The following is a 26045-nucleotide window of genomic DNA, read 5'->3' as shown; positions in this document are numbered from 1 at the left end:
ACAAATACCGTCATTACTGTCCCCTGCCCCCCCCGCCCTTGCCACTATGATCCTTCTCGTTTCCCCGTCGGTAGGCCCTGCCGCCCCCGGGATTGTGTGTGTGTGTGTGTTTGTGTGTGTGTGAGAGAGAGATCATTCAATCGTATTTATTGAGCGCCTACTGTGTGCGGAGCACTGTATATGTGTGTGTAGGGGGGTGTCCCACGCTTAGAACAGTGCTTACCACACGGTAAGCGCCCAACAAATACCGTCATTATTGACCCCTCCTCCTTCCTTCCTTCCTCCCTCCCCCCCCCCCCACACCCCCGCCCTTGCCACTATGATTCTTCTCGTTTCCCCGCTCGGTAGGCCCTGCCGCCCCCGGGAGAGAGTGTGTGTATACGTACGTGTGTATTTTCATTCAATCGTGTTTATTGAGCGCCTACTGTGTACAGAGTACTGTACTGTATTTGTGTGTGGGGGTGTCCAACGCTTAGAACAGCGCTTAGCACACAGTAAACGCCCAACAAATACCGTCATTATTTTCTCCTCCTCCTCCCCCCCGCCACTATTATTCTCGTTTCCCCTCTCGGTAGGCCCTGCCACCCCCGGGGGAGAGAGTGTGTGTGTGTGTTTATATGTATGTGTTTATATTCATTCAATCGTATTTATTGAGCGCCTACTATGTACAGAGCACTGTACATGTGTGTGGGGGGCGTTCAGCGCTTAGAACAGTGCTTTGCACACAGTAAGCACTCAACAAATACCGTCATTATTGTCTTCTCCCCCCCCCCCCCCCCATGATTCTTCTCGTTTCCCCGATCGGTGGGCGAGAGAGAAAATTCATTCAGTCGTATTTATTGAGCACCTACTGTGTACAGAGTACTGTGTATGTGTGTGTGTAGGGGTGTGTCCAGCGCGTAGAACAGCGCTTTGCACACAGTAAGCACTCAACAAATACCGTCATTACTGTGCCCTGCTCCCCCCTTTGCCTTTGAGAGAATGTACGTGTGTATATTCATTCAATCATATTTATTGAGCGCCTACTGTGTGCAGAGCACTGTGTATGTGTATTTGGGGGGTGTGTCCAGCGCTTAGAACAGTGCTTTGCACACAGTAAGTGCTCAACAAATGCCGTCATTATTGTCCCCTGCTCCTCCCCCCCTTTGCCACTATGATTCTTCTCGTTTCCTCGATCAGTAGGCCCTGCCATCCCGGAAGTGTATGTGTGTATATTCATTCAATCATGTTTATTGAGTGCTTACTGTGTGCAGAGCACTGTATATGTGTGTGTGTGGGGGGGGTGTCCAGCACTTAGAACAGTGCTTTGCACACAGTAAGCGCCCAATACCATCATTTCCCCGCTCGGTAGGCCCTGCCACCCCCGGGAGAGAGAGAGAGAGAGAGAGAGAGAGAGAGAGAGTGTGTGTGTGCGTGTATGTATGTATGTGTGTTCATTCAGTCGTATTTATTGAGCGCCTACTGTGTGCAGAGGGCTGTATATGTATGTGTGTGTGTGTGTTAGTGGGGGGGGTTTCCAGCGCTTAGAGCAGTGCTTTGCACACAGTAAGCACCCAACAAATACCATCGTTATTGTCCCCTGCCCCTCCCCAGCCTCCAACCACACGCAGCGTGGCAGGGCCTAGAGGGAAGCAAGGAGGGAGGGTCCTCCCCCAGTCCCCACCCCTTTCCTCCTCTCCCCGTCCACCTCTCGGGGCCGGAATAATAATAATAATAATAATAATAATAATAATAATAATAATGAGGGTACTTGCTAAGCGCTTCCGATGTGCCACACTCTGTTCCAAGCGTTGGGATGGGTAGAAGGTAGTCAGGTTGTCCGTCCCCCGTCCGCCCCTCGGGGCCGGGCTAATAATAATTCTAATAAGGGTGGTACTTGTTAAGGGCTTATGACGTGCCAAGCACTGTTCTAATAATAATAATAATGGCATTTCTTAAGCGCTTACTATGTGCAAAGCACTGTTCTAAGCGCCGGGAGGGGATTCAAGGTGATGAGGTTGTCCCGCCGGGGCGGCTCACAGTCTTCATCCCCATTTTCCAGTTGAGGGAACTGAGGCCCAGAGAAGTGAAGTGACTTGTCCAAAGTCACACAGCTGACAAGAAGTGGGGTAGATAGAAGGTAGTCAGGATGTTGTCCCCCCTCCCCCCCCAGATCCCCGTCCATCTATAGGTTAGGGCTGGGGTAGTAATGATACTAATAATAATGGTACTTGTTAAGCGCTTTACGATGTGCCAAGCACTGTTCTAAGCAATGGGGTGGGTAGAAGGTAGTCTGGTTGTCCGCCCCCCCCACCATCCCCGTCTCTCGGGGCCGGGATAATAATAATAATACTAATAAGGAGGGGAGTTAACAAGCGCTGACAATGTGCCAAGCACGGTTCTAAGCGATGGGGTGGGTAGAAGGTAGCCCGGTTGTCCGTCCCTCGGGGCCGGGGTAATAATAAACGACGATATTACGGCGTGCCAGGCCCTGTTCTAAGCGACGGGGTACATTACGAGGCAGTCAGGTTGTGCCACGTGGGGCTCACGGTCTCCACCCCCGTTTTCCAGATTGGGGAACCGAGGGCCCAGAGAAGCGAAGTGGCTCGCCCAAGGCCCCCCAGCAGACAGGTGGCGGAGGCGGGATTAGAACCCATGACGTTCCGGCGCCCAGGCTCTAGCCACCAGGCCACGCTGCTTCTCCCAGGGGATGGTGGGAGGGGGGCGCACGGATGGTTTTCCCAGCTCTTAGGATTGGGAAGGGGGCTCCAGAGTGAAAGGCAGACCTCCCCCTCGTTCAGGGCGATTTGGGAGGCGCACACGTGGGAGGAAGCGCAAAAGGGGGGATGCGAGTTGTTGGGGGGAAGGGGGCGGCCGCCCGTAGGAGTCCAATATGGTGCCCGGGAGGCACGTGACGCAAAGGGGGAAGAGAGGAGGGGAGCGCTTCTCTTCCCTTGCCCTTCTCTTCTCCCCCTCCCCACCCCCTTTTCCAGGGAAGGGGGTGGACCTCTTTCCCATCCTCAGCACCACCCTCCCGGTTGGCTTTGGGTACCTCTGTTTCGTGGGGTCTCTTGGGGAGCGGGAGGCGGGAGTGGCGGGGGGGGGACGGGGGGCAGGATGGGGGGCGAGAGGGGGGCGGGCACGCCAACATCGCTGTTCAACCGAGGCAAGGCCCATCCCTAGCTGCTCCTCCTAGCAGCCTCTCACTCGCTTCAAGCCCGTATTTACGGGTTAGTTCCTCCCGGGTCGTGTCAGCGACTACCGAGTTACAGGTTGGAGCTCCTCTCAGTAGAGCGAGCTCACTCAAAAAGGCCACTTCAACAGCAAAAAACCATGTTGTTTAGAGATGGTTTCTGTCTAGTGTAACACTTGAGTGGTCTGCCTTTTTTTTCTTCTTCTTCTCCTAAATAAATGGTTTTGAAATGTGTGACTGGTATTATAAAGTTTGTGAATAAAACCTCTAAAATATGTATTTGTCTTTTTTATTTCCCATTGTAAAGTGTAGCATCTGTCCCCACCCCCCCACCCCCCAACTTTTTCTACGTGGTTTTGTTTAGACAAAAGTCCTCCGAGTGACGTGACCTCTAAGGTTCGTTCTTCTTTAGGTCTAAGGTTCCACTCTTTTCGAGCAACCAGCGGAGTCTAGTGTCACACGTTCCCAGGAGGATCGCTCGTCCTTTTCAAGGGGCTGGGAAGCAGTGAGCACTCGAGTGAAGGCCCCGTGCTTATATCATCTTAAAAAAAAACGTGATCAGTGAAAAATCACATTTTTCCTGGGGAGTGACCTATTTGTAAAGCAGTTTTCCAAAACTGTTGATCTGTAAACTACAGAGCTCTAAAGTGGGGCAAGCTTGGAAAATCCGTCGCAAATAGGCCGGAAATCCCTGCTCTATGCTGATACGCGCAGACATTGCTGGGACTGGAGGCTTATGGAAGGCCTGGTTCCTCGAGATGAAATCGATCCTCTGTAACCCTCCGAAATTTACTTTTCTTTGTGCTCTTCAAGTATGGCATGACATGACTTTTTAAAAATGTCTCCCTCTCGGGTCCTGAACGGTTTAGCCAAGTGGTCTGTAAAGCTGACCCTTTTAAAATGCTTTTGCCGCTGGTAGAAATCTTCAGAAAGCAGAAACATAGCCAACCGTATTGATCCCAAGTCCAGAAACATAGCCAACCGTATTGATCCGAAGTCCAACAGTCTGACTTACACACAGAAACCCCAAGTGGAGAAGTAGTTGGGTAGAACACGTCCTGTGGTGGTTCATTATCGAGACAGCTGCGTCTCCTCTCTTTCCCCTTCTCCCCCCGCACCCCGGCCCCATTTCAGCAAAGCGAATGAGGAACAGATGCTATTTGGGGGATTACTTTACGGAGGTGGGTCCTGGGGAAGGTAATCAGCTGACTTAGTCCCCATCTGGCTGAAGTGGGGCTTCTCCAGTCCAGAGGTACCCCTTTATTTTGTAGCCTGTCCTCCCCCTGCCCCCTTACCCCCATCCCCACCCCCCCACCCCCACCCCAGGAAGCATATTGCCGCTATAAAGCATAATATGCAGACAGGGAAGGGTAACTTGGGACTTGACTCTTCACACGTGATAAGCACGCTCAAACCTTCCCTATACCTCTGGAAGTAGCATACTGAGCAGATAACTTTAGTTTTAACAGCTCTCAGTGTCCTGACTTCAAAAGGGCGTGGTACCCAAGGTTAAAGTCAGCAAGATGCCCATCCCTTGTACTTTCTGCGACATGTGACATTGGGAACTCCTGGCCGTGGCCGACCCCTTTAAAACCGCCTTGGGGCGAATCAGGACTGTTAGGACCTAGGGCTTCACCACTTCCTTAAGCACGGACGATTGTTAAGGGGGGGAAATAGCCGGAAAAAACAAAAGCAAGAGCACTTCCACACGCTTGTCTGGGCAGCGGGTTTTGTGAAGCCAGGCGGCAGCCGTGTATTGGAGAACCGTGGGCCTACCCTAGCTTCAGTGAGCTCTGGGTGATGGTTGCTCAGGGGGTGAGATACCTGGGGGCACGGGGTGGCCGAGGGGGACCCGGGGCGGGGCTCGGTTTTCGCCCCCCGGGGTGCTCCTGCGGAAGAGGAGCGTGGTCGACACGTAACTTGAACGGTGTGCCTTCCTGTAATGCTCTTCAACAAGTCTGTGTACCTGCTGATGCTTTCTGCAAGCTTGCTGTGTCTTCTGCTTCTAAAAGCCGACCGGTTAGACGTTGCGATTGGATTGGGGCCACGGCGCTTCATTTTCTTTGGACCTTGTACCTGCGTCGACCTCACGCCGCTGTGGCTGCCGCTCCGATCTCGTACCGGCGGCCCGTGTGTTTCAAAAGGAAAAAAAACCCCAAAACCCTCCCGTTTTCGTCGCGTGCTCGGCGAGGGAAGAACGTCTTCGGGGCCATCGGTCGCGCGGTTGCCGTGTCTCAAGTTCAACCTGACTTACCAGACTCACCTACTTGATTTCGTTTTTCTTGTATCAATAACCACCCCCACCGTGTTGCGTGTCTCACGTGCAGTTAAGGGACGCCTCTCATTTCAGCTTTGAAGCCTACCTGGGATTTACTGTGTTGGTTTGAATTGTAAAGTAATTCTGGGTCTGCCGGATGTGTGTTTACTGGAAAGAAAGGCTACTAGGATTCAACATATAAAATATATATATATATATATGTGTGTGTGTGTGTACATATATATATATATATATAGCACTTCATTTCCTTGGAATTTTTTCCAGAACTCTAAATTTGGTTTTACACCAAAGTCTAGGCACACGTTTTTGACTCTGTTAGGGATCCAGAAACAACGCTTGAGTTCTAGAGTTGGGGTTTTTTTGTTTTGAAATTTTTTTCCCCCTGCAACCCAACTTCCCTGCCTCCAACACAAAGGACTGCCCGCTCACGAGAGCTCAGAGCTATTGAGTACATCCAATAATCGTGCTTGTTCATTTTTTTTTCTGGCAGTCATGAGCTTGTTTTGTACGCTCAACAAAAACCAGGTTAAATTTAAGAAGAAACATAAAATTTCTTAAACACAAGTCTCATAAGGGTTAAATTAATGTCAAGCCAGTGATCTGTTATGTTGTCTGGAGGACCCTTATCAAATTTAGTACCAACCAATAGAGGTCTGTATTTGTGGGTTGGGAAATTCATTTTTAAAAGAGTTTTGAGTGACATTTCCTTGTACTAATTCTCTCAGTTTCTTTTTATTCAGGCTCCTTCTACTGAGAAGCTTCCTGTTATGTACCTTATGGATTCCATTGTGAAGAATGTGGGAAGAGAATATCTTACTGCCTTTACTAAAAACCTAGTTGCGACATTTATTTGTGTGTTTGAAAAGGTATATATGCTTTTAGAAACTTGTATTCTTATCACGTTTTGTTCCTGCCAAAATAAACACTTGCCTTGCAGCGTTGGGCTTTCTTTGGTGGCAAAGTGGACCAGCAGTTTTCCTGGTGCCGTTTGAGAGGAAGGGGTGAACGTTAGTGCTTTTGTGTTCTGTGGTGAGGCAGGAACCGGATTTTGCTTCGTAATTTCAGGCTGTTCGGCGCGGAGTATTTTGTCAGAAGATACCCCGGTTGGTTTTGTCAGTATGAAGACGAAGCTGGTCTGGTTAAAAGCCGTTGGGAAATGGGAAGCAGATTTTCTTTGGACGGTGCTTGCCTTCGGCGGGCTTTAGGAAGGCTGGCGAACCTCTCCCAGTTGAGCTAGATTGAAGTTGTTCCAGATTTTGTCGTTATCAGCGTGGCTTAGTGGATAGAGCACGGCCCCGGGAGTCAGAAGGTCAAGGATTCTGATCCCGGCTCCGCACTTGTCTGCCGTGTGGCCGTGGGCAAGTCGCTTGAACTTCTCCGTGCTTAATTTACCTCATCTCATGGGGATTGAGACTGAGCCCCATGCGGGACGAGGACTGTGTCCAACCCGATTTGTTTGTATCCACCTCAGCACACTAAGCGCTTAACAAATACCACCATTATTATTGTTAATTGCTTTCTTTTGGCCGGGGCACGGCGGGCCCCGTCCTAAGGTGTTTCCTCTCTCTAGTTAAAAAGCTTAAACTTCCCCCAACACCGATTAGTAGGAGTCCAGTGCTTGTGTTCCTCGCTGTTCTGAAAAAAGCTGTCCTCCCAGGAGCCTTGATTTCTTCATTTTTCGAATGGAAGTTTTCGTTTTGCACAAGTTCTGGTCTTAGATTTTGCTGACTCCCGTAAGCGATCGAGAGCCACGTTCAGACATTAATCTGTTTCTGTGCCTGGCAGAAACAGATGTTGCCAATTTGTACTTCCCAAGCGCTTAGTGCAGTGCTCTGCACATAGTAAGCGCTCAATAAATACGATTGATGATGATGGCAGGCGAAAGGTTCAGGTTGGTCTGGATGGTAAAAGGCGAGTACTGCTCTTTGTGGTGGATGTCTGAGAGGGTGCCAGCTTAGATGGGTGTGTTGTTGAAAGTTTATTTAAGTTCCTAGAGGAAAGAGATTGTTAACTATGCACTGAATTGTGTTTGAAAGGTGGATTTTGGGTTTCGTTGACAGGACCTCCTCGGGGAGCCGACTCTGCTTCCCTGAGGCTCCGAAGGAGGTGGTAATCCAGGCAGGGAGGTTGAGCCTGCTCTGGATTCAAGGGAGGAATAGGACTTTTGGGCTGACAGGGAACTTCAGGCTTAGGTGGATGGACCCACCTTGAGTTGGCAGACTTGCCACATGACAAGTCAGCAGTCCGTGATTTCATCAACCCGAACCAGAAGTCAGTGCCAGTTTGTAAATAGTCGTGTCATTTGAAAACGGAAACTCTGAGGAGAGGTCTGAAATTGTGGATTCCCATTCGCAACTGGTTGGTGGATTCCAGTGGTTCATAAGTCACGGGCGTCTTTCTGGAATAGAGTGATATCTTAGAGGAATAGGATGGTCTCCTCTTGATCCAGACGGGGATGACAGTTTGTAGGTGTTCACGCGCGCATGTGTGTGTCAGAGAGAGAGAGAGACTCTTGCTCCCTTTGATTATACGCTTTTTGTCTCCGTGTGCCGTTCACGCTTCCACTGAGAAGGGTAGGCAAGTTAAAAAGGTACAACTTAGGCCGGCGAACTCGAACTGTTGGTCAGGTGTGTATGGAAACATGGAAGGAGAGGAAGTTGAGTCATTGAAGTTTTGGGTTTCGGAGGATTTCATTCCCCGGGTGATGGAGAATTGACTGTACTGGTTGAAATCGAACCGTTGCATTGAGAACCGAAAAAGTGCACTATTGAGCAACTGTTTTAAACTTCTTCTTGGGCCCCGAATAGAGATTTATGAAATAGCCCTGTGAGAAAATGTGTGGAGCATTAATCCTTAAATGCAGACACCTGTAGTAGGTTTGTTTCAGCAACTTTTGTAGTTTGCCTTTTGATTGGTAGATGAGCACAAATGGCAGTGGAAAGTTTCAATTTGGCTAATATCCAAGTAATGCCTCCGTATGTGTTCATCACATTCAGAAAAATGCTCTCCGGAGGATGCTAAATAACCAGTGTGTTACTCCTCAAAATGAGATTCTTATTGAAGGCCACATTTGGTTTAGCCAAGTTTCCCCTGCAGTTTCAGCTAATTGAAAACCTTCCGGTTTGCTGCGCGGTAATCACGGAGAAGAGGCCAATTGATTCCACAAGAAATGGAAAAGACGGGTTTTGACCCACAGCTCAGGCAAACGTGGTGATTGTTTAATGCTGAAGACTCGTTTTATAGTAACTTAACAAGCAATAGAATTGTTCTGTTCTTCTAGGTGGATGAAAACACTAGGAAAAGCTTATTTAAATTACGTTCTACGTGGGATGAAATATTCCCTTTGAAGAAACTTTATGCCCTGGATGTCAGAGTCAACTCGTTAGATCCTGCTTGGCCAATTAAACCTCTGCCCCCCAATGTGAATACTTCTAGCATCCACGTGAACCCGAAGTTTTTAAGTAAATCGGTAAGTTTTCATTATGGAAGTTACAGCACTGACCTTTCATTGCCTGCTGAAAAAAGATTTTTTGAAAGCGCAACGGAAGAGTAATACCCCTAATTGTTGAAGTTTAAAGGCAAGATCTGCCTCAGGCATTCTGCAGGCGGGTTGGCCTAGGCTAGGGCAACATGTTGTATGAACTCGCGGTCTTTCAAAGTTGATAGATTTGCAGTAGCATAACAAAACTGAAAGGGGATTCAACTCTTAACACTTGTGAAACATTTGTGTGAAATACATAACTGGATATTTACTCTGCCGCCGAGGACAGAGGTGACTCAGTTCTAGGTGTTGTGCAAGCGTTCAGTGAAAAGAGATCATTTTGAGGCTCTTCTCCTTTTTTGTGACACCCTTATTTTTCTCTTCCCATTCTCTTTCCACGTAGCCGGATGAACCCCCAACGCCAAGCCCAAAGGTCAGTTCACCTGGCATCTCCACACCTCCGATTGTCCCCGATATTCAGAAGAATTTGGCGAAAGAGCAACTGATAAGGCAGCAGCTGCTGGCGAAACAGAAACAGTTGCTGGAACTTCAACAGAAAAAACTCGAGCTGGAGCTCGAGCAGACTAAAGCCCAACTGGTAAGTTGAGAGATGTACTGTTTTGTAACGCCCAGAGGAGTAGTATTTATAAACCTTACCTCTGCCCTAGTGTGCAGTATCACCATCTGGTATGTTTGGTTCCCCTCACCCCGACTTGACTGTCGTCATGTTGACCTGTCTAAACTTGGCCTGCTCCGAAATCTTCTTAATATCGGTGGCTTTTCTTTTGCCCTCAGTATGTGCCGAGCACTGCGCCGAGCCCCGTAGATATGCAAGATAATCAGGTTAGACAGAGTCTCTGTCTCCCGTAGGGTTCACAGTCTAAGCAGGAGGGAGAAGAACGGGTTTTTAGTCCCCAGTTTGCAGATGAAGAAACTGAGGCGCTGAAGGGAGTAGAACCCTTGTCCTATGGCTTACAGGCCCATGCTCTTGTCACAAGGCCACGGGACTTCTCCTTGTTTTTCCCTTTAAGTGAAAACTCCGAAGAAAAACTTGGGAGTTGGGTTTCTCCCCGCAACTGAGACCATTTTGCCATATGTTCCTGCCTACCTCTCAAGTAGCATTTTCATTATTATCAAATGGAGCTATCGGTGCAGAAGAAAGTTCTAGAGTCTCTGTTCTCTGAAACAAGTGTGACTCCACTGTTCAGCAGTTTGCATTGGACGCACCACGAGGCTAAAGGTTTGAGGGAACATGTTGGAAGCTAACACCTTGAGAAAAGCCTCGCCTGAACGTCAGATATGGGTGGTGAGGAAGTCATCCGAGAATCTATCGAGCACTTGCTTTGTATTAGGAGCCCGGGGTATATGAACGCGGTCTTTTCTCCGTCAACTTGCCAACCTACTGGGCCGAGCCAATCCCTCAAAACTCTTGGGCCTCAAAACGTGTAACTTTGGAAAGCAGTCGAGAGTTAGTTGTTCAGGTTGAGCTATGTTATCTGGAGGGCCACGTAGCCCAAACTTCCAATGCTTAGGGGCTCTGTGTTTTGGTTCACGGTTGGCATAGTGTTTAATAGTCTCCTAGACCGTGAGCCCGCTGTTGGGTAGGGACCGTCTCTCTATATTGCCAACTTGTACTTCTCAAGTGCTTAGTACAGTGCTCTGCACACAGTAAGCGCTCAATAAATACGATTGAATGAATAATAGGTAGTAGACCTGTGTCTTTTGATTTGCAAGCTCTGTGCATAAGGAAGCACCTAAAAAATGCCAGAATGGTGTCAGCCGATAGCCCCGAGCACCTGCGAGTGTCGTAGCAGGCGACAGCGTACTTTTTGGTTGCTTTGTGATGGTTGCTTTCCTTGACATCCATCTTTATGGTCAGGGATGCACCCAAACGTTTCTCTCTCCCCTCGTAACTTTCCCTCCCACCTTTTGTCTGTGAATTTATCCTCGGGTCCTCTCGGGGAGGGGCGACGCTTCCTTTCAGCCCGAACCGATTTCAGCCGAGGGGGCGTCTGCCGTCCAGTTGACGTAAAACAACGTAATTTCCATTTCAGGCCGTTTCCCTTAGCGTTCAGCAAGGAACGTCCACCATGGGTCCAGTGCCAGCACCCTCCAAAGTACACGTACCACCGAAGTCTTCCCAACAGGCTTCCGCGCCGCCGGAAAAAAAGCGTCCCTCTCCGTCGTCCCAGCTCCAGGATGTCAAGCTGACCAACCGGGACCCTCGTCTCAATAGGATGAGCCAGCACTGTTCTCACGCTAAAGATCCGAGCCACAGGAAAGAGTTCCTGGCGAACGCCATGAACCAGTCCGAGAGCAAAGCGGGCAAGGCCGTCCCGACGGAAAAACAGAACTCCTCGAAGCCAGAGAAAATGAAATCGGGCGAAAAAATCCCCAAGAAAGAAGCCGACCCGTTTGACGCCAAGTCCCCGTCTCCCCTGAAAAACAAAGGGTCCCACGCGAAAGAGGTCAAGAACCAGGAACCCGACGGTCCGCGCGCCTCGGAAATAAGTAAGAGAGACCCGAGATTGAAGAAGCACCTGCAGGATAAGCCCGACGGCAAGGACGACGAGCCGAAGGAGAAGAGAAAAAACCTCGAGAAGAAGGACAAAGAGGAGCACGCCAAGTCCTCCGAACACAGGCCGGCCGGCGGGAGAAGCAAAGTGATAAACGGCGTCGTGCAGAAGCAGGACGCCAGCCCGGAAGAGGCCGAGAAGGTGGCGGCCAAAGCGGGCCGGTCGAGCGCCAGGAAGCGGTCTCGGTCGCGCTCCCCAAAGTCGCGCTCCCCCGTCACCCACTCCCCAAAGCGGAGAGAGAGGCGATCGCCCAAGCGCCGACAGAGGAGCCTCTCCCCCACGTCCACCCCGAAACCGGGGAAGCCCCGCCCGTGCGGCGCCAAGCAGGCCCACGCGGAAGAGTTCGGCCAAGCGGCCAGGGAAGAAAGGAACCAGAACAAGAGGGGCGGGAAGCAAGAGGCACGGGATCCCCGCAGGGTGAAGAAGGGCCAGGAGGAGAGGCCGCAGGATGCCGCCGGTCAGCACTCTTCCAAGTCGGGCTCCGAACCAAAGGAGAACGTGGAAAACTGGCCCGGTTCCAAGTCCGCCAAAAGATGGAAATCCGGCTGGGAAGAGAACAAAAAGTAAGTTCCGCCGTTCGGCTGGATCCCAACTCGGAGAGTTTCAAGGCCTCGGGGCGGGGCCTCGGAAGGTTTGTTCGTGGGGCACGGGTCGGCCGGGCGGCTAACGTGTCGCTTTCGTTCCTCCCAGCTTGCCACAGGGAGAAGACCACCAGGGACTGGGCAAATCACCTCACCTGAGGCACAGGGAGAGCTGGGCCGCCGCCAAGGGGATCCTGTCGCCGCGAGCCCCGAAGCAACAGCATCGACTGAGTGTTGATGCCAATCTTCAGATTCCCAAAGAGCTAACGTTGGCCAGCAAGAGGGAATTACTGAAGAAGGTAAGTCGTCGTCCCACCCGTCAGCCTCCCCGCTTCCGTCACTCTGGATGGGGGCTGGTTTATAAAACGTTGCGTTTTCTTGCCTCTCGTCCCATCGCAGGCCAACGAGCGCCTGACCTCCGGTGAGATTTCCCAGGATGAGTTCCTCGTGGTGGCTCACCAGATCCGCCAGCTCTTCCAGTACCAGGAAGGAAAGCACCGGTGCAACGTGTGGGATAGCCCTACCGAAGAAAGTCAGGGCGGACTGAAGAAGAAGCCTCTCCTGTCCGACGCCGAGCTCACCTACTACGAGCACAAAGCCAAGTTGAAACGGACCCAGGTTCAACATTCCTTCCCGAGGCTGGATCTCTTGGACCCCGACATCTTCGACTACCACCTGACTGACGCCCTGCTGTCCGGCATAGAGTGCGAGCAGGCGAAAAGCAAACACTCAGGTCGGGGCGGGAGCGGGCAGTTCGACAGAAAAGAGCCGTTCGGCGAGAGATCCAGGCGGCACTCTCCCATTCCCGGGAGCCGGGCTTTCGGGGAGAGCCTTTCGCCCCTTGAAAGTCGGAGGAGGCACGAAGAACAAGTCTCTTCTAAAGGTAAGGAAAGTTAAAGAAATGTCCTGTCTGCATCGCGTGGCCGGTTACCCTCCTTTTCTTCTCGATGGGGGATCCAGAGGTTAAAAAAAATGATGTGCATATGTGTGTACGTGCACACCTCAAATCTAAACCGAGCTGGGGAGAGGTAACAGGGGTTGTGCCATCATACCATGTGCCAGGTACGCTTAGTACAGTGCTCTGCACATAGTAAGCGCTCAATAAATACGATTGATGAGGTAGCTACCATGGAAGCTGCTGCAGTCTTCATTGCCCGAGTTAGCTTCTGTTCAGCCCCTACCTTCTTCTCCCCCTCGTCCCCCTCTCCATCCCCCCACATCTTACCTCCTTCCCTTCCCCACAGCACCTGTATATATGTATATATGTCTGTACATATTTATTACGCTATTTATTTATTTATTGATTGATTTTACCTGTACATATCTATCCTATTTATTTTATTTTGTTTGTATGTTTGGTTTTGTTCTCTGTCTCCCCCTTTTAGACTGTGAGCCCACTGTTGGGTAGGGACTGTCTCTATATGTTGCCAATTTGTACTTCCCAAGCGCTTAGTACAGTGCTCTGCACATAGTAAGTGCTCAATAAGTACGATTGATGATAACAGATTTTCTGACGACCGGTGAAAATCCGGGGCTCCCCGAGGTCTCTCGAGTACGCGACTCGGCCGTGTCCGGCTCGGGTCACGGGAGACGGATTATTTTATTAAAGCGAGGGGACGAGAGCCCGCGTCTGCGGAGGGTAGCCCCCTTTCTAGAGACGGGGCCCTAAACCTCCGCCTTTCCCTCCCCTCTCACCCGAAGGTGCTCGCGAGGAGCAGAGATCGCCCTTCAACGATCGCTTCGCCCTGAAGAGGCCTAGGTACGAGGATTCCGAGCAAACATTTGCGGAGAGCCCCGCGTCGAGATTCGCCGGCCTCGACACGAATCAGAGACTGACGGCCCTGGCCGAAGACAGGCCGCTGTTCGACGGGCCTCCTAGGCAACCCGTAGCCAGGGGGGAGGGTCCCGCCAAGATCCTCTTCGAAGGACCCAACAAGTTGAACTCCAGACTGGACGGCCCGCCGACGCCGGGGTCCCTGCGGTTTGAGGGGCCCTCCGGCCAGTTGGGAGCCGGAGGCCCGATGAGATTTGAGGGACCGCAGGGCCAGCTTGGCGGCCACTTGCGATTCGAGGGCCCCCAGGGCCAGGGAGGAGCCCCTTTGCGGTTCGAGGGCCCGCTGGGGCAGGGGGGAGGAGGCGGGGGCTTGCGGTTCGAGGGGCCCGTGGGGCAGGCGGTCGGCGGCCTCCGGTTCGAAGGCCCCCGGGGTCAGCTGGTGAGCAGCCTCCGATTCGAGGGACCCCACGGGCAGCCCGTCGGCGGGCTCCGGTTCGAGGGCGCCCGGGGCCAGCCCGTGGGCGGGCTCCGGTTCGAGGGGCCCCACGGCCAGCCCGGCGGCGGGCTCCGGTTCGAAGGACCCCACGGCCAGCCCGGGGCCGGGATTCGGTTCGAGGGCCCGCTGCTCCAGCAAGGGGGCGGCATGAGATTCGAGGGGCCCCACGGCCAGTCCGGGGCCGGGATGAGGTTCGACGGGCCGCACGGGCAGCTCGGCGGCGGCCTGCGGCTCGAGGGGCCCATCGGGCAGCCCGCCGGGGGGATCCGGTTCGAGGGGCCCCTGGTCCAGCCGGGCGCCGGGATCCGGTTCGAGGGGCCCTCGGTTCAAGGCGGCGGCCTGAGGTTCGAGGGGCCCCTGGGACAGAGCGGGCCCCGGTTCGATGGCTGCCACGCGGCCCGATTCGACGGCCAGCCGGGCCAGCCGTCCCTCCTGCCGAGACTGGACGGGATGCACGGCCAGCCCGGGCCCAGGTTCGAGAGGGCGCCGGGGCAGCCGGTCCAGCCCAGGTTCGACCCGCAAGTCCCGCAGCGATTCGAAGGGCCGCGCCAGCCCGCCTCCCGGTTCGACCTGGCCCTCGGACTTCAGGGCGGGCGCTTCGACGGCCATCACCCCGGGCAGAGACTGGAGGCGGCGGCGGCGGCGTTCGGCCAGGCGGGCCCGTTCGGCGAGCCTCCCGGCGGCGCCTTCTCCCCGGCCCAGGGCCTGCCCTTCCAGAGACACGAGCAGCTGTTCGACGGGCCGCGGGGGCCGAGCTTCAACGGCCCGCCCGGCCCCGGCGTGCAGAACTTCCCCCTGAACAGGGCCTCCGGACACTTTTTCGAGGAGAAGACCCTGCCGGGCCCTCAGTTCGGCAACTTCGGCGGTCTGGCCGGCCCTCTGGGAGTGGGGAGCCTCCAGCCGGCTCAGCAGGTAAGGCCGCCGTTTCCGCCCGGCCGCCCCCCGGATGGGCAGCGTTGGCGCTCGGCCGAGTTGAGAGACCCCGAGCGTCCTCAACGCCTTCCTTCATCCCAGCTCGAAGCGTCCCCTTCCCACGGCCGCAGCGGGGAGTCTGAGCCGGGTGTTGGGGCGAGGCTTCCGGGGCTTCGGGGTCTGATCTGGACCGCCTCTCGCGGGTTCCGGCCCCTTATCCCGGCCCGGTTTAGCCCAAGTTCCGGCTCTGAACCGCATGCTGGGGCCGGGGGAACAGGAGACAGGCAGGTGGCTCGTAGGGGGCATCGTGAATATGGTCCGGAAATGAAGTGTACGTTCCTAACAGTTACCGCTAGTACGGTTCTTCTTAACTCATTTACGGTCCTATATCCCTCGCTCATCATCCTCCAGATCCCATCTTTTCCCCCCTCATGGTGAAGCTGCCCCGCGCGGAGAATAGCCTCCCCTCCCTCTTTCGGTCGGACTCCCCCGGGTTGCTCTCCGAAGAGGACCGACAGGGCGTTTCCTTTCCTCGTTGACCTTCGTGAGGGCGGAAAACCAAACGTTTATCAGTTTTAGAAGGCATTTTCGGGGCCTCTTCAAAGGCCGTTGGAATTGGAATATTTTATAGGAATCTTCAAACCAGAAAAGGGATGTGATTTTCGGAGGGGGGAGAGGCAGCAGGGAGGCCCTCGATTATTTGAAGAGTTCTGGTTAAGTGGGCATCGATTACACCAGTCTTATTGAAAGACTGCTTTTTGTTGCATTTCCACTCGAGGAAAGCCTTGGGATCGCGGGGTTATTTCATGCGATTTAAATGGATTGGGTTTTATTGGGAAACTGGTGAACAGGCCTTTGCTTTGGCCTGGGTATGAGAGAAGACAAGGGGTTTTCATTAGACGAATAGAGGTGGAAAGCAACAGAGGGAGATAGCGGTGAAATGCTTGTGGAGGCTGTCCTCGGGGTAGAGCACCGACGGCCGACTTGTTGGGGTCTTGCGGCTCGCCGCTGGCCTGAAGCCCCTTGGAATCAGAGAAGGGGCGACGTCTGGGAAGCCAGCGGCAGCGGCCTCGGTTGGAGTTTCCCTTACCTTCTGGTCTCTCCGCTCAGAACCGGGCTCCTCACCACCACAGTCACGGACTTTCCCTGGCTCTGCCTTCCCGGGTCACAGCAGCGCATCAGTGGGTGATAGGGATCAATCGGTGGCATTTCTTGAGCGCTTACTATGTGCAGAGCGCCCTACTAAGCGCTTGGGAGAGTGCAGTTCAATAGAATTAGCACACGCGTCCCCTGCCCATAACGAGCTTACAGTCTAGAGGATAGGGAAGGTCCTCCAGGATTGGTTCTGTGGGACCGTGGGTGGTGGGATGCCGTCGGCAGTCTGGGAAATAGTAATAATTGGGATATTTGTTCATCCAAACACTGTAATAACCTCTGGGGTAGAGAGGAGCCAGTTTGGCTGGTTTCAATCCCTGTCCCACACAGCGTCGACGATCTACGCTGGGAGGGGGAACAAGAATTGAAGCCCCATTTTACAGATGAGGATTCATTCATTCAGTCGTATTAATTAATGATGGCATTTGTTAAGCGCTTACTATGTGCAGAGCACCGTTCTAAGCACTGGGGGGGATACAGTGTGATCAAGTTGTCCCACGTGGGGCTCACAGTCTTAATCCCCATTTTTGCAGATGAGGTAACTGAGGCTCAGAGAAGTTAAGGGACTTGCCCAAGGTCACACAGCAGACTTGTGGTGGAGCCTGGATTCGAACCCATGACCTCTGACTCCAGATAATAATAATGATAGCATTTATTAAGCGCTTACTATGTGCAAAGCACTGTTCCAAGGTGATCAGGTTGTCCCACGGGGGGCTCACAGCTTTAATCCCCATTTTGCAGATGAGGTCACTGAGGCCCAGAGAAGTGAAGTGACTTGCCCAAAGTCGCACAGCTGACAGTTGGCGGAGCCGGGATTTGAACCCGTGACCTCCGACTCCAAAGCCCGGGCTCTTTCCACTGAGCCACGCTGCTTCACAGCGCTTACTGTGTGCAGAGCACTGGACTAAGCGCTTGGGAAGTCCAAGTTGGCAACATAGGGAGACGGTCCCTACCCAACAGTGGGCTCATGGTCTGGAAGATACCGAGGCCCCGAGAAATGACTTTCCCGCGATGGCGCGGCAGGCCGGCGTCGAAGCCGAGATTTAAAACTCAGATCCTCCGATTCCCAGGCCCTGGGCTCCAGGGACCTCTGGGGCTGGGTTTACCCCATCCGTATTGCCGCTCCTGGAGAAAGGGCTGTGAAAGGCCTCCAATCGGGATCAATCGCTGGGGGTTGGCCCTTCTCTTCCTGCACCCCCCTGGACCCCAGCTTTCCCTTGCTGTTCCTCCCTTGGGCCCAATTCTCAGCCAGCGCAGTGTCTGGAGGCAGGAGCCCAAAGGTCCAGGGGCTCCTGTTTCACTGGCATGGCAAAAGAGTCTGTCATCTCCTTTGGTCATGACTTTTCTACCCCAAAACCAGATAGGTACCCTTGAATATCAGTCATTATGCCATCCCTTCCTCTGGGCGATTTCCCCCATGGAAGCGTATATGCCGTGTGGACTGGAGGGTCATTTTATCCATCTATGGAAGATCAGGATCATTTTTTAACCTCCCCATTTTGCGCTGTCCTTGCAGATCGAATTTCTATTTTTTTTAAAAATACCTTTTCAAAATGAATCTTCTACCGCCTCCATTTTGGGATCGCTAGTTATTTCAGACCCGCAGCTGTTCATTTTCCTCTCAATTTTCTTTGGGTACAGTGGCCTTAGCGTGCTTATTTCTCCCAACTGGCTCCATTCGGAGTTTACTTTCTTATAGAGACTAATCTGTAGTGACTCATTTGTGGACTAATTTACTGTTGTGCTGATTTAGGTGATTGCTTATCTGTATGTGTGCGTGTGCGTATCAACAATTACCTAAGTCAGCACAGTGATAAATGTCACTATATATACGTGCATATATGCACACACAGACACCCATAACAGAAGTATGTAGGTATTATTGCATACGTGTGTATATCTGTGTACCTGACAACAGAAGAGATAGCTCTAGGGGATAAAATATTGTGAGGAAATTAATAAAAACTCACCTAGCCTGAGAAAAGTCTTGTATGATTATGTAGAGCACAGGAAATCTGCAATACTAGGGAGTTTTGCAAGTCAGAAGTTGTAACTGCAGGTGGAGGAGGAGAGACGGAGTGTAGGGAGAACTTAAAAATCTAGCTTTCGTGTCCCTTAAACTGTGGTTTACTTTTGTAGGTCCTGACTCAGCCCGTAGGTTTTGGGCAACAGTTCTTACCTGTCCACGCGCAAAATCCTGGTGCATTTGTTCAGAATCCAGCAGGTAAGGAGTCTCCCGACACGGGCGTTTTCTGGCGGTGAGAGAACCTGACAGAAAAACAGAACAGCTATGTATTTTGAATTTCTCTTCATTAAAATGGTCGTCTTTCTTTTTACGTCTCAAGGGGCCCTGCCACGTGCATACCCTGAAAACCATCTTGGCCAGGTGGATGTAAATGAATTATTTTCCAAACTGCTCAAGACGGGAATCCTCAAGTTGGCCCAGCCTGATTCTGCTTCGACCCGTAAGTGTCACGTTAGGCTGCCGGGCGTTCGCCAGCTACTTGGTTTTGTCTTTCCTTTCTCATTTCTTGACGAGAAAGAATTGGCTAGGTTTGAAACTGATGCATTGTACCGTTGAGCTTTTGTATATGTATATTGTGCATCTTCCAAAGCAGTGACAACGGGAATTTGCCTAAGAAACTTTTGTTCAGACATAAGTCTGCTACCTCTCCCCGTAACAAAACCCAGTGGTTCCCTCTGCCTCTCCTCGCGTTTCCGTGGGAAGGGGCCAGCCTCACCCCTTCCTTTTCTCGAGCAGTTTTTGGGGTCCTACGAGCAAGAAGAGCCCACTACCAGGGGTCACCAGGATGGGATTTTCACCCCAACCCCACAGCACTTGCTAAAATATCCGTATGCTCTACTATTCCCCCTTTATGTAATCTATTTTAATGGCTGGCTACCCTTCTATTATCTGTTTTTTTTTCCAAGTGCTTAATACAGTGCTCTGTATACACTAAGCGCTCAATAAATACCATTGATGGACTGACTGGATGTCCTCAAGGCTGAGGAAGGAAGAGAGAAAATGAAAAAGTCTCCCAAAATTTAAGCTAGTTCATGCGAATCCCTGGGAGGAAAAGAGCTATCGAAATGATGCAGTTCAGTCCGGGTTAATTCACGGTTTAGCTAGTGGAAATGGTTCCCAAGTCACCTTGAGACACTTATTCCTTTTCATTTAAAGAAGTCAATGAAGTTTCTACTCAACCGGCCCTGGAGGATGAAGACGACGATCCAAATGAAGATCAGGATGTTCCAGACCTCACCAATTTCACAGTCGAAGAGCTGAAACAGTATGTCTCTCTTTGACCCGGGCTGATGTTACCTCACTGGGCTATTAAATTGATTGATGATGTGGTCTCAAGAAATCCAAAGCCCTCCTCTTCTCAGTAAAAGAGTGTGGATCCCTTTGCTGTAGTTGCATTTTAACATATTCAAACCAAATCCTCCTGTTCTGTTTAGCCTTTCAGCATGGTCTGATTCTCTGAATTTTTTTTAAAAAAAGCAAGCAGAAAAACCCAAACCATAACCCGCACAGCGTGTTCTCCCAGTATTCCTGTTTTCATGATGTTTGGCTGATGTGGCTGTTGGCGAGGTTTCTTCTGACCAAGCGCACCTGTCTGGATAGGATAAGGCTGTGGGCCAAACAGTTGGGCGCGTGCCTCAGCTGATGTCTTCCTTAACCTTCTTCTAGACTGCGAGCCCACTGTTGGGTAGGGACCGTCTCTATACGTTGCCAACTTGTACTTCCCAAGCGCTTAGTACAGTGCTCTGCACACAGTAAGCACTCAATAAATACGATTGATTAACCCCACAGGGTTTGTATCCCCTGACCCCAACCCCTGTCATCAGAGAAGTGACCATGCTTCTCTCTTCCCTTTCCGCATCCCCCGCCCGCCGTGTTTCATTCTTGTGTCAGCCGCTTTGGGGCTTCTGTTTCTGTCTTTTCTCTTTAGTCTCCGTCACTTTGTGTTTTTCCCCTTTCCCTACTCCGAGATCCCACACCTTCCCAGGTTTCCGGCCTAGGGCCTTTAGGGAACGAGGCGGTTGGAGCGAGGTGTCTTTCGAGGTCAGGGAAGCTGCGGCTGTTGCACATGCTCAGCGATGCTTTTAGACTGTGAGCCCACTTTTTAGACTGTGAGCCCACTGTTGGGTAGGGACTGTCTCTATATGTTGCCAATTTGTACTTCCCAAGCGCTTAGTACAGTGCTCTGCACATAGTAAGCGCTCAATAAATACGATTGGTGATGATCTGCAACTCTAGGCTCATCCCATTCCTGAGTGAGATTTTTTTTTTTTCCTCTGTCTCCTATATTCTCACTTTGATAATAATAATAATGATGGTATTTGTTAAGCGCTTACTGTGGGCAAAGCACTGTTCTAAGCGCGGGGGGGGATACAAGGCGATCAGGTTGTCCCACGTGGGGCTCACAGTCTTAATCCCCATTTTACAGATGAGGTAACTGAGGCCCAGAGAAGTGAGTGACTTGCCCAAAGTCACACAGCTGACAAGTGGCGGAGCCGGGATTCGAACCCACGATCTCCGACTCCCAAGCCCGGGCTCTTTCCACTGAGCCGGGCTGCTTCTCTAATGCTCGGTATTCACACTTGTGCCCTTTTAAGGCTGGCTTCGACAAAAACGATTTCTCTGCGTCCCTTTTCTTGAACAGACGTTACGATAGTGTTATAAATCGACTGTACACGGGGATTCAGTGTTATTCCTGTGGAATGAGGTTTACCACGTCCCAGACGGATGTGTACGCGGATCACTTGGACTGGCATTACAGACAAAATAGAACCGAAAAGGATGTCAGCAGGAAAGTTACCCACAGACGATGGTACTACAGTTTAACGGTAAGGACCGCGTCGATCGACGGTGTTTGTGGAGCCCCTGCTATGTGCAGAACGCTGTGCTAGGCGCTTGGTAGGGTGCAATAGAGTTAGAAGACATAGTGCCTGCTCTCAAGGAGCCTTCAGTCTAGACAGCACAAGGGGAATTTGTCTTCAGAGTGACGTAGCGGGGAGGAGCAAATTTGCTTCCTCATTTTTGTTTGAATCATTGATGCTCACTAGTCAGTGCTGGCTGAATGTTTTGGGAAAACAGATCAGCGGGAGTGAGGAATCTGCGGTATTGACTAGGCTTTAGAGTTAAAGAGAACCACTTCAAAATCCGTTGGGGAAAGGTTTTCTACTTTCCTGATGTCCTCCGGAAACTATTGAGTGGGGGCCGTAAGATGATACAGAGAAGTTATCCTGTCAGCAGTGGGCGGTTGGAACGAAAGCTGAAAAACTCCAACGTTCAACGAAGAAGTAAATTTGGGGTCCGTTGTCTTTTTGAAGGACTGGATAGAATTCGAGGAAATCGCCGATTTGGAAGAACGGGCAAAGAGTCAGTTCTTTGAAAAAGTGCATGAGGAGGTTGTGCTGAAAACCCAGGAAGCTGCTAAAGAGAAGGAATTTCAGAGTGTTCCTGCTGGACCTGCTGGCGCAGATGAGGTAAAAAATAAAAATAAAAAAAGGGCGGGTTTGTGTTGTGTCCCGAGAGTGGGTCGCTCGACAGGCCCAGCCTAAATTTTGTGTCTCAGTCTTATGCCCGATTCATGTGGCACGTGGCGTACTCACGAACAGAGCACTGGATTAAAATCTCCAGGTGCTTTTTAAACAATTCATATTTTGTTGAATTTTACTCAGCAATCCCCATGTGTACTGTGGGCTACTGGAAAACTCCCAGCTGTCCCACCAGGGCACACACTTGCTCTGTGGAGTGAATGTTTTAACTTTTTAAAAGTAGTATTTGTGGATCTTTGTAACCGAGGCCCCCGTTGGTGGGGAAATCTGATCAGACTTTCGTTGTATACTTACCGTCTTTCTGTCTGCTTCGTGTTGCAGAGCTGTGAAATCTGCCAGGAACAATTTGAGCAGTACTGGGACGAGGAGGAGGAGGAGTGGCACCTAAAAAATGCCATTCGGGTCGATGGAAAGGTGAGTTTTGAGCCATTTCCCTGGGTCGATGTGGCTGTCAAACTGGTTAGGGAAATCAAGATGTGGAGTTGAGGTCCCTGTTGTGTCACTAAAGCCACTGGAAGCGTATCTCCTAGAAGAAGATGGTGAGTCTATCTATGACAGATAGATGGTAAGTCTATCTAGTACAGATAGAATCTAGTACATCTATCTGTACAGATAGATGTACTAGGTGGTAAGTCTATCTAGTACAGTGCTCTGCACATAGTAAGCACTCAATAAATACGATTGATTGATGACCATCTTTTCTCCCCACCACTCCTCCACCTTGAGACTATGAAAAGTCCTAGAATCCAGGTCCAAGGAAGGTCCGTAGCCTCCTCGGACCCAATCCTCCTCTCTCAGGCACCTCCAGGCTGGTGAATGTTTCAACCTCCTCTAGGACAGACACAGTCTGTTCTCTACTTGAAGATGTCCAGGGCCGGAGACTCCCCAGCCTCCTCTTTCCATTTTATTCCATTTTATTCCTTTTCATTCCATTTTAGCGATCGTTAATCCGACACACCGGAAGTTCTTCCTTCTGCCCAACCAAACTCTCGCCAACTTTCATTTAAACCCACTTCCTCATATTCCCCCGGGGGAACTGGAGAACCGGCAGTCCTTCGCACGAAACCGGCTTCATATTTCCCCTACCTAACCTCCTCAGCCACACCCGGAAGAAGCCTTTCCTCTGTTTTCCGTCCCCCTCGTCGTTTTTGTCACCCTTCGCTGGCCCCTCACCATTTCCCTTAGAAGCGTTATGCTCCCCTTCTGAAAGACCTATCTCCGTCTTCTTGCTTTTGGGCGGTCTGGTAATCGGGAACGAAAACTTCGGAGGCGAGCGTTATCGGTTTAAATGAGGATGACCTCCCGGTTAAAAAGATTTGATTTGATGGGCGTAGTCCAGCCGATTGGTCAAGTTGTTTTTTGGCTGACACCGTGTCACTTTTCATTTTTCCTTCAGATTTATCATCCGTCGTGTTATGAAGACTATCAGAATGTAAGTGTTTATGTGTATTCTGAGTGGTGTTGGAAATGAGTTGATGTTGGAAAGTGGGGTTGGGGGTCCATCCTGCATCCGTCCGCCTCGGGAGCTATAGGACAGGGCCCCGAAAAGCTGACACATTTCGAGTTTGCACTTCATACTAGGCAGCAAGCAGGGTGACAAGTCTATATTCATTGTCTTTTTTTTGGTTTCACCTGGGGAATCTTCCTTTTTTGGCGTAAATATTTTTGCCCATATGTTGAAGATTTGAAAAGCAGTTCTTTTTGTAAAGTAGTCCCAGGTGGGTTGTTGATTCAGATTCACTAGCAGAGTCAGTTCCTTTAGCCCTGCCAAGAGCGTAGCATTTTTCTGCAGGTAGATTACTGGCAAATTAGTTGGGGAAAGACATCGGTTGGATGCGAAAATAAGAGATTTCTTTGCTTTCAACCATTGTCTGTCGGTCGGCGGTATTTTGAGCGCTTATCGTGTGCGGGGCATTGCACTAAGTGCTTGGGAGAGTACATTACAATGGAGTTGGTAGACAATATCGCTGTCCCTGAGTAGCTTAGGCAGTGAGAAGTGGAAAGCAATAGGAATTTGCGTTTTATTGACCGAGTACGAGCAAAGCCCACCTATAGAACTTGTGTTGGGGTCTCTTCAAATGCTCGGCGAGTTTGTATATGAAGAGTTATCTCCATCGTATAGCGGAATCAAACAACTTGTACACATCTACTGTTCAATTTATTTTGTTAAAGATGTGCATTTAGCTCTAATTCTGTTTGTTCTGATGACTTGACACCGGTCCACATGTTTTGTTGTCCGTCTCCCCCTTCTAGACTGTGAGCCCGTGGTTGGGTAGGGACCGTCTCTAGATGTTGCCAACTTGGACTTCCCAAGCGCTTAGTCCAGTGCTGTGCACACAGTAAGCGCTCAATAAATACGATCGAATGAATGAATAGAGGGCATCTCTTGGGTTCATGTAGATTGATGGCGGTCCTTCAGAAAATTCTAAGTTTCCGGGGCAAGAAGGGATGGCTAGAAAGGGGAGCCTTGGAAGGGAAAGAGGTGGTGGTGGGGCCTGAGAAAGTTTGGATTTTCTTCCGCGGAGACGCCCCAGAGCTCTGCCTCCCCCCACTTACCTCCGCTCCATTTCCCTCCGACTTCCTTCCATCTGACGTTGCGGCCCCTTTTCCTTTTTTTCCCCCCCTTCCATGTGATATTAGTTGTTACGCGCCGGGCTTGTCGGCTCCCACGTTGATGGGGCTTTATTTTTCCTCCCTCCGTCCGCAGACCTCTTCGTTCGACTGTACGCCATCCCCCAGCAAGACCCCCGTTGAAAACCCCTTGAACATGATGTTGAGCATCGTCAAAAGCGAAGCACAGGAATCCTGTGATAGCCCCCAAGTGAAAGAAGAACCCGGTGACACCCCACCAGCGTGCGCAGAAGAGGGCCCAGCCACATCTACAGAAATAAAAACAGAATCGGGGCCGGTGGAATCCATTTAAATAAAATGAGTAAGATACTCTTTTCTTTTTTTTTAAGGGCAAAAAGGAAAGAACTGCTGTAGTGTGGTTGGTTCTAGGAGGCAAAGACTTTTTATATGTGTGTACATAACTATATAAATATATAAATTCTTCAGCTGAGGCAGGGACCTCAGGTAAAATTTGGTGAATAAATACATTTTAGTATTTGCATTTCCTACTACCTGCACAGTTTCAGGTGCTCGTTGTGTGAAAGTTCTGTAGATGCGTGCAAATTTAACAAAAACGGAATTGTATATGTCACATTAAGTACAATTTTCACTTGTGGAACTGTAAATTATAAATAAAAATATTTTTGCTATCTATGGAGTGTAATGTTTATGCACACCATCGAATAAAGACAGTGTTTCTGTACCTTTTTATTGAGTAAAAATGGAATTAAACAAGAGACCTCAGTTGAGACATTTTTTTCTAGTGGCCTCCTGTGATATAAATGACCAATCACCCTTCTGGTGGATGGAAACAAGTCGAGGGCTGCAGGACTCTTTACCAGATAGGAAAGTCTACATTAAAAAAAAAACAAAACAAAACCCAAAAAACATTTATTAAAACGAAACAAAAAACCACAAAAAACATAACATGACAAACACACACAGACCTGCTTGATATTTAGAAAATAATTTTTAACCCCAAATTTAATTTTGGAAGAATTAAGCAACTATTTTTTTCTTGACTCTGGGTGATTTTTGATCTCGAACATTGGTGCCATCAGACATTTGCGTAACAAGCATACTTAGCTGATTTTAATGGCCTTTTACAGTCTATCAAACTTTCACGTGTAGATTCAGCGGGAACCAATTTCAAGTTAGAGGGGGAAAAGCGATAAGAATGTTCATTTCGCAACAAACATGGTTAATCTTTTTTTTTTTCTTTTGTTGGTTTTGACTGGATTAGATGGTAAATCGCATACCATGAGATGTTACTATTCATACGTGTAATAAATAGATCGAAGAAGTAACCTTGAAGCCTTTTCTCTTTTATTTCATGAGTGACTGAAGAGTGCGTGGGCCTATGTTTGCTTTGACCTAAATTACACCTCAACCAGCCTACGGCGCATAAATTCCCGGGAAAATCGTCCAGTTGCCCCTGCAGGGTG

The 26045-nt window shown here is 50.5% G+C and overlaps 1 protein-coding gene across 2 annotated transcripts in view; it reads left to right on the top strand.

The window, feature by feature from the left end:
- The window catches only part of PCF11 (PCF11 cleavage and polyadenylation factor subunit), a 29877-nt gene extending 3979 nt beyond the window's left edge, over positions 1–25898 (top strand). The window contains exons 2-16 of one of the 2 annotated variants that reach the window (XM_038762111.1): positions 6191–6316; positions 8731–8919; positions 9335–9529; positions 10986–12070; positions 12198–12387; positions 12488–12971; positions 13790–15270; positions 18565–18649; positions 18771–18890; positions 19607–19715; positions 21093–21276; positions 21763–21918; positions 22312–22404; positions 23387–23422; positions 24698–25898. In XM_038762111.1, coding sequence (XP_038618039.1) covers positions 6191–6316; positions 8731–8919; positions 9335–9529; positions 10986–12070; positions 12198–12387; positions 12488–12971; positions 13790–15270; positions 18565–18649; positions 18771–18890; positions 19607–19715; positions 21093–21276; positions 21763–21918; positions 22312–22404; positions 23387–23422; positions 24698–24913 — 4749 coding nt within the window. In that variant the 3' untranslated portion in view covers positions 24914–25898. Of the gene's footprint in view, positions 1–6190; positions 6317–8730; positions 8920–9334; positions 9530–10985; positions 12071–12197; positions 12388–12487; positions 12972–13789; positions 15271–18564; positions 18650–18770; positions 18891–19606; positions 19716–21092; positions 21277–21762; positions 21919–22311; positions 22405–23386; positions 24204–24697 lie in introns of those variants that run through there. The other variant, XM_038762110.1, reaches the window with a different exon arrangement.
- Positions 25899–26045: the final 147 nt, after the last annotated feature.

Source organism: Tachyglossus aculeatus, chromosome 20 (genome assembly GCF_015852505.1).
Source record: "Tachyglossus aculeatus isolate mTacAcu1 chromosome 20, mTacAcu1.pri, whole genome shotgun sequence".
NCBI lineage: Eukaryota > Metazoa > Chordata > Mammalia > Monotremata > Tachyglossidae > Tachyglossus > Tachyglossus aculeatus.
Note: the sequence above shows the minus strand (reverse complement) of the source record. Positions and strands in the feature narration are given on the sequence as shown.